Source organism: Miscanthus floridulus, chromosome 15 (genome assembly GCF_019320115.1).
Source record: "Miscanthus floridulus cultivar M001 chromosome 15, ASM1932011v1, whole genome shotgun sequence".
NCBI classification, from domain to species: domain Eukaryota; kingdom Viridiplantae; phylum Streptophyta; class Magnoliopsida; order Poales; family Poaceae; genus Miscanthus; species Miscanthus floridulus.
Genome location: NC_089594.1, coordinates 6,723,030 through 6,731,104, shown reverse-complemented (window position 1 = coordinate 6,731,104; position 8,075 = coordinate 6,723,030). Strand labels below are relative to the sequence as shown.

The 8,075-nt window shown below is 44.9% G+C and overlaps 1 protein-coding gene across 1 annotated transcript; it reads left to right on the top strand.

The window, feature by feature from the left end:
• The first annotated feature begins 6,534 nt into the window (after positions 1-6,534).
• On the top strand, positions 6,535-8,075 carry LOC136506920 (uncharacterized). The gene is made up of 3 exons (XM_066501803.1): positions 6,535-6,543; positions 6,779-6,960; positions 7,038-8,075. The coding sequence occupies exons 1-3, from the start codon at positions 6,535-6,537 to the stop codon at positions 7,756-7,758; spliced, it is 912 nt and encodes a 303-aa protein (XP_066357900.1). The 3' UTR covers positions 7,759-8,075.

Genomic DNA, 8,075 nt, shown 5'->3' with positions numbered 1-8,075 from the left:
GTATAGCTAAACTGGAAGTTCCCAACCAATTATCTTCCCACAGCCTTACCCTCTTTCCATTGCCCAGTTTCCATCTATAACCTAGCTTGGCTGCTTGAGCAGCCCACATAAAGCCTTTAAAGAAACTGGAAGACCCATTAGTCTTAGCTACAAAGATGTTTGGTTTATTGGTTGCATACTTATAATCTAAGAGCTCTTTCCAGAGTTTAGACTTATCTTTCTCATACCTTTTCAACCAAGAAGCTAGCAGGCAAATGTTCAGGTCTCTTAAATTGGGGATACCCATGCCTCCAAAATCTTTATGCATAGACACTAGTCCCCAATTAGCAAGATGAAATTTGTGACAATCTTCATTGTCATTCCACAAACAGTTTGCCATCTGGGTATCTAACAACTTAATAGTCCATTTTGGAAATTTAATAAAAGATAACAAATATATAGGAATACTAGATAGACAGGTCTTAACCAGAGTAGCTCTAGCTGCTAAAGATAAAAGTTTCCCTCTCCATCCAGCAATTTTGTTCAATAGCTTATCTACCAAGGACTGTATATCCTCCCTAGACAAATTCTCAAAATGTAGAGGGACACCTAAATATTTCAAAGGGAAAGAACCCAAGGGACAGCAAAGGATGTGTGCTAATTTGTGAGCCTCTTCAGGTTCTAAGTTGATAGGAACTAGCTCACTTTTATGGAAGTTAATCTTCATACCCGAGACTTGCTCAAACCACATCAAAATGCATTTTAAATTCCCAATATAAAACTCATCAGCCTTAGAGAATAAAATGGTGTCATCTGCATATTGCAGAGACAGGATACCTCCAGGTTTAAACTCACTAAGCAGTCCTTGAGCTAGCCCTTTACTAACTGCCTTTGAAAGCATCTTAGAGAAACCATCACCAACTAAGTTAAAGAGGAAAGGAGACAGCGGATCTCCTTGTCTAAGTCCCTTTCCAGTTTTGAAAAAAGAACTCTCTTCACCATTTAGCATAATACCTACTGAACCCCCTACAACTACTTGCTTAATCCAACTAATCCACCTGGGATCAAAATTTCTTGCTTCCAAAATATCAAACAGGAATTGCCAGCTAACTCTATCGTAGGCTTTTTCATAATCTAGCTTAAGGACTACCCCAGCTTCTCCACTGCTATGGATACTGTGCACTATCTCATGGGCTGTGACCATGCTTTCCAAAATGTATCTGCCTTTAATGAAAGCAGATTGAGAAGGGGAAACAATTCTCTGCACTACAGAGCTAAGCCTAAGGGTCAACAACTTGGAAAAAAATTTAAAACTACAATTTAGTAGGCTTATGGGTCTAAACTGCTTCATGTCATTGGCATCCCCAGTTTTAGGAATCAGAGTGACCAGAGCGTAGTTTAGTCTAGCAAGATCTAAAGAACCATTGTGAAAGTCTCTAAACAAGGCTACTAAGTCATCTTTAATCACATCCCAAAATTTTTGATAAAAAATAAAAGACAAACCATCAGGGCCAGGGGCACCCTCAGCATAACAACTAAAAACAGCAGCTTTAATTTCTTCTAGAGTAAAAGGAGCTATAAGTGAATTATTTTCATCCCTTGAAACTTTATCTTCTAAATCCCAGAAATCTTGAGTCAGCCTAACACCAGTATCTATTTCTTTAGCAAAAAGTTTTTTATAATAGTCTACAGCTATATACATCATGCCATGCTGATCAGACACTAAGCCATTGGGGCCTCTAAGACACTCTATTTTCTTCTTTCTACTTCTCATGTTAGCTACAGCTTGGAAGTATGCAGTATTCCTATCTCCCTCCACTAAATCTCTATCCCTAGATCTTTGACGTGCTTTGATTTATTCTAACGTCCAGATCTGATCTAACTGTCTCTCTATCTGTCTGAGCTCAGTAGATTCCTCTATAGAAAGGTCTCTAACTTCAGCAAGGCTTTCCAGCCTTGTAAACTCCTTAGACAGCGGCACCTTTGTTCTATTAAGCTCAGCTACTTCATTTGCAGCCCATCCCCTAATCATCCTTCGAAAAGTTCTAATTCTAAATTGCCATATATCCATACTATTATTAAGAGAGCAAGGTGTATTCCAAGCCTTCACTACCATACTCCGAAAGGTATCTTTTTCCAGCCATCATTTTTCAAACCTAAATCTTTTCTTCCCAAAGTGGCAATTGTCTCCTGCATTAAGCAACAACGGATTGTGATCACTAGGGATCCTATCTAAAGCCTTAACAGTAGCTAAAGGGAAAGCAGCTTCCTAGGGGGTAGAAACAAAAAATCTATCAATTTTAGCAAGAATTCTCCTATCCTGATTGTTGGTCCAAGTAAAATTCTTATTAGAAGGATCTAACTCAATCAACCCCCATTTACTAATCCACTCATTAAACAAATCTGCCCATCTATGATTAATGATGCCATTACTTTTGTCACTGAAGAATCTAACTAAGTTGAAATCACCTCCAATAAGTAGAGGGCCTTGCCAAGAAACCATAAGCTTTTCTAATTCATCTAGGAACTCTACTTTTTTGTCATCATAAGCTGGCCCATAAACTACTATGAGCTTCCAAGAGAAACCATTAGTCTTGTTAGTAAGCATGACACTAACAGAAAACTGCAGAATATCTCCTATTGTCATTATGTACAGATCCTGATTTGCACCTACTAGGATGCCACCTGCAGACCCCTTGGATTCTAGGTGGCACCAACTAAAGGGGATATTACCAGTAAGAGACTTAAGGTAACCATCAGAGAATTCCTTCTTTTTGGTTTCCATGACTCCAACAAAATCAACATGATTGTCCCTAATCCTACCGATTAAAGCAGGTAATCTACTAGGTAAGCCCATACCTCTAATGTTCCAGAATAGGCCTATCATTTCTTATGTTTTTTTTCCTTTTTTCCTAGGTCCTACTTTAGACCATCCATGTTCTTGGTCTTGTTCATCCAACTCTGCAGCCCCATTCCTGGTATCTGCTAGAGGGGATTCGACATTTTGATTCAACCAACTTATGTTATCTTGCAGGCTCATTCCTGAACCAGAAGATACACTACAGCTAAACATTTTACACTCTTTTCTGCTATTTTTACACCTATCTTCATCAATTTCTACCATTTGCATAATGATATTGGGATTTCCATCCCCTATCTCTACACCAATTTCCTTGGCAACATTAGAGAGATGTTCAGCAGAAATAACAGCAGAAGAAGATTGTTTTATACCTGTATTGTTCTCCAAGCTCCATTTTCTTTTTGCCTCCTGGGCCCTCTCCATCATTTTCTTCCCATCATCCATGTGCCTTGAGCTCCTTCTCACTGCCAACACATGCCCCCATTGTTGCTTGTTCTCAGTCCTCTTTCCTTTATGAGGTTTATCCCCTGCCTTCTTTTTCTCCAAGTCTTCTCTTGTTGGCTGTGATGACTGCGTACAGTCTTCTCCATCTTCAACTTTTGACCTTCTAGAATCTTTTGTCTCAGTCTCAGTCATCAAACCCAGCCCCTGATCATCTTGAGCTGTTCCTCCCCCCATTTTGTACCATTTGTTCTATCCAGCTTTCCTTCTAGTTTTGTTAGTCATAAATCCACTCATCAGGGAGATTAATATTCTCAGAGCCCTCTCGAGTCACACACTCCATGTTTTCTTGAGTTTCTGTTTCTATTTCCAAATCCACCACCTCCTGCTCTTCTTCTTCTTCTAATTCCATTACTTTCAACAGTTGCACACATTCTGATGTATGATCTAGATCAGCCTGAAACAGATCATCAAACTGCAGCACCCTTCTCACAGATTTGCCTGCAGAGAAATTCCCTCTCCCCCTGAGACCCACCAGCAGACTGACTGTTGTTTTTCTTCCCCCATGTTGTTCAGGTTGTTTAGGTTCATCTTCTTTTGGCTTGCTATGCTTTTCCCTATCAAGGCAGTTTTCTTCTTCAGGGTCCAAGTCATCATCCCACTTGTCAGGACCCCCATCAGAACCATCTTTCTGCTCATATCCCTCGGGCTTGAAAGCAATTACATGAAGATCCAGCTGAAACACAAAGATTCTCTCTCTAGGAATGCAGGTTGGATCTTTACATTGGATCTTGACTCTAGCTACACTGAAGAAAGAATTGAACAGTGAATTCCAGTCCACCTCCACAATTTTTCCAATGCCAGAAGACACTTCTCTGAGAGTATCCCAATCAACCCATTTAGGAGGGATTCCAGTAATCTGCACCCAAACCTCAACCAATTTACCTAAAGGTTCTACCTCCCCATTCCAGACACTCAAAGAAGCAATCACACTCCCTTTGTAAAGATGAAAGAGAGAAGCCTTTCCTATAACCAGTTTCTCCACCTTGTTGTCAGGAGGAAATCTAATGATGTACTTAGTTTCTTCTGTTTTCTTCAGCTGCCATGGCCAATTGGCATCAAAGAGCTCTCTGAGATTGTCTAGAATTTCATTCTCTTCTATTTTCCCATCCAGAATAGTGAGAAGCCCAAAATTATCCATCCCACACCAATGCTTGAACCTGTTCCCCCTAGCCTCAACATCAATGTGAAAGAATCCAAGCCCTCTATTAGCACTTCCATAGTACTGAGCAGCCATTGGGGGCTTTTTCCATTCTGGACACTGATCTACCAGATGATCTGTAGACAGGCAAATGAAGCAGATCCTAGGCCTATTGCAAGCAGAGCTAAGATGGCCTATTTGACCACAATTGAAACAAACTGCCTGGATGTTCTTATCTTGAGTTTTCCCCGATCCTTCTGGCACCTCTGCAGTGGGAATCATCTCATCTACCCGGTTTCACTTCAGCTCTATTCTGCCCCCCCCTGCCTTGTCTCCTGGCCCTGCTGATCGACAACTTGTCGAGGATGTTGCTGAAACCTCCCTCTCCCCCTCCCCTGCTGACCACCCCCTCTCGGTCTTGGTCCCTCCATCTGACGGTTGAACCCCCCAACCTGTGGCGGCGGCCTTGTTGGCGGTTGATTCATCGGAGGATTGTTGTAATAGCCATATTGGGGTGGCGGCGGGTGGTTGAAGAAGTGCGGGGGTGGTGGCGGCGGGTACTGCGGATACTGATTCCAGCCGCCGCCTCCAGCCCACCCATCCCAGTCTTCCTCGGCTGCAGAGCTGCCCCCAGAAATTGTGGATCTCGTCGTCCTCCTTGACCGGGTTTCGGGTCACGGAGTATGGGTTAGCCTCCCGGATTCTACTCCGCACCCGCCATGGGAGTGGTTGGACAACCTGGCACCCTCCCAGCTCTCCACGTCGCTCTGGGACCTAGCCGGGCACGCGGTCCCTCTCGCCAGGGGGAGCCCCTCTCTCACGGACAGGGGTCGTCGGCGGTCGCCGTGCCGGTAGGAACTCCTTCCATCCCGGCGGCGCCCGTCCCGTCCTCCACGATCGCCCGGGTGTGGCCTCTCTGCCCTCTCTCATTTCTGTTCTCTTAGTCACTCTGTCGTCAAACTTGTTCATTACACAAATAAATGTTAGTCGTTTTGATTTAGGTGCAAAAAAATCTATTTATCCAGAAAAGCTAAAATAGTTATTATAAATTTATATGATCATTGATCAGCTGTAAACACATATGATTATTGGAGTAGAGTTCCGTCAAGATCGAGCTCCAGCCTCCAGCGCTCTACTACAATCCAAGATTCTCCCACGTGCAGAGAGCAGTACACAGTACACTGCTCCCTCCCTCTTCGTAAAGAAAGTACCACGCTGCGCATCTCTGTATGGCCCAGCTAGCGCTAATTACGTACCTCGATTTCCATAGATATATATCCGGCATCGATCATCCTGCGCATCTCTACGTACTATGACTTGTAACTGACGAGGCACACACTGAGGCCATGCATTGTTTTTCGTCTCTTATTTGGATGGTCGTGCACGCATTTGTCGAGTTTATGTCAGTGGATATATTTTGTTTTTTGTACAGTACTATATATAAAAACATCAGTGGGCACCTATTGTCTCTACAGTATTAAGCGACAACCAAAATGACTGTGCAGGATGAGTAGTGATACTCTGTTTATATTGCGTGTGTGGCTTAAGTGGGAGTTGGTGGCCAAATTAAGCCACGCGATCCACGTGGTAGAATCACCGATCACCTGAGAGTCTTCTCTCAGTCACAACTAGTAAATGGACTGTAAGGAGACAGTAGCTAGGTCTTCACCATTAATATATGACCCACTTATCTTTCTCACAAAGTTTCTTGATTACTGTGTCTAAGCCGGCTGTAAGCTTACAGCTCGGTTCTCTTACAACATATTATTATACTTGCTCTCATGGCTCTAGTCCCAGCGCATTAACACACAGAGTATAGTACTATGTATTTAATGAGTGCCATTATTTAAAACATTACTCACTCCGTCCCAAATTAAGTATCGTTTTGGGTTGCAAGTTTGACTTAATTAGTATAAAATGCGTGCAACATTTGTATCTCCAAATAAATTTGTTAAAAAACTAGATTCAATGATCTTTTCGATGATACTAATTATGTAACATAAATATTTTGTCAAGTTATTTCTCAGGATGCGAAAACGACAGTTATTTTGGAATGGAGAGAGTATTTAATAAGAAAGAACTAAGCAAATTTATTACGAGTGCATTGTACTATGTGATTTACTCCTTCCGTCCATAAGTCTCCGTCATTTTAGCCTTCGGCGCATCGACCAAGGAGCAGCGCAGGGGCAGCAAACAACGTAAGCAAATATTTTGGCTCCAAATTTGACCACTCGTTTTATTCACAAATTTATGCAAAATATCTTTTTTTTTGTTGTGGCTTACTTTATTAACAAAAGTACATCCTGCGGAGCGCCCACGGGGACCGCTCGCCCATCCTATCCGGGTCCGGCCACCCCGTCTCCGAGTTCTTCACCAGCTCTGGCACCTCCGGCGGCGAGCCCAAGCTGATTCCCACCGTGGAGGATGAGCGCCACCGCCACCACCGACAGCGCAGCCTCGTCATGGCAGTCATCAATCAGTAAGCACGACTAAGCACATGATAGGATGCATATGGTGCGTGACATGACATGACATGAACATGATTCATGCTTGCAGGTACGTGCCTGGGCTCGACCAGGGGAGCAGTCTCTACTTCCATTTCGTCAAGTCGGAGACGACGACGCCGGGCGGCCTGCCGGCGCGCACCATCCTCACGAGCACTTACAAGAGCGACCACTTCAAGAATGTCCCATACGACTGTCAGCAGCCCAAGGGAATCGACGGCAACTCACTTGCCAACGCTCAATTCTCCGACGAACTCTTCCGTTCCCCTTCTCCTTCCCAGGACCAACGAGGTCCGGTTCACCAGTTCTTACTTCTGTTACAAGATAGATGTGGAGCCCAGGGCTCAGTGCTCTCCCCTCTTATCTACTACTCACTCCGGCTTACCCTGAACATGGGCCTCGCACTGGTTACAAGCCCAGTCAGGGCCACGGTACTTGTCATTGTGGCGTTTGGCCCGGGTGCTCTTCCTTGGAGCATCGGCAGCCTTGGGCTGGCCCAGGTGAGGGACCGTGACATTCCCCCCTCCTTGAGGTCCGGCGTGTCCCCACGCTGGCGCCAGTGGAAACTGCTGCCGGAGCGCCGCTTCATCCTCCCAGGTGGCAAGCGACGCATCGAGGCCGGACCACTTGACGAAGACCTGGGGAACCGCTCCATCATGGCGCTGGTGCAGGCAGCGCTGGAGGACGGCTTCAGGAACTTGGAGCTCGTCGTCGATGTCGGGCAGCGTGGGACGTGGGAGAGACGGCGTACTTGGTCGACGAAGCCGGCTTGAGCAGAGATATGTGGAACACCGGTGAATCGACGAAGAAGGAGGTAGCTCAAGCTTGTAGGCGACCGATCCAATCTTCTCAACCACCTTGAACGGCCCGAAGTAGCGAAAGCAGAGCTTCTGGTGAGCGCGGGGCGCCAGCGACGACTGTACGTAAGGTTGGAGCTTGAGGTAGACGAAGTCGGCGGTCGCCGACGTTGAAGACACGCTCGGATCACTACAATGGTGTATCAACACCATTGGTATGTTTTCTCCGCTCCACCCTTACGAAATGGCCGGTTTGGGGTCTATTTAAAAGTCCCACTGAGAAAGTAGTCGTT

Bases quoted from the DNA above. Each gene is read 5' to 3' on its own strand.
- LOC136506920 (XM_066501803.1), top strand. The intron at 6,961-7,037 runs GTAAGCACGACT...TCATGCTTGCAG, and splicing joins GTCATGGCAGTCATCAATCA to GTACGTGCCTGGGCTCGACC.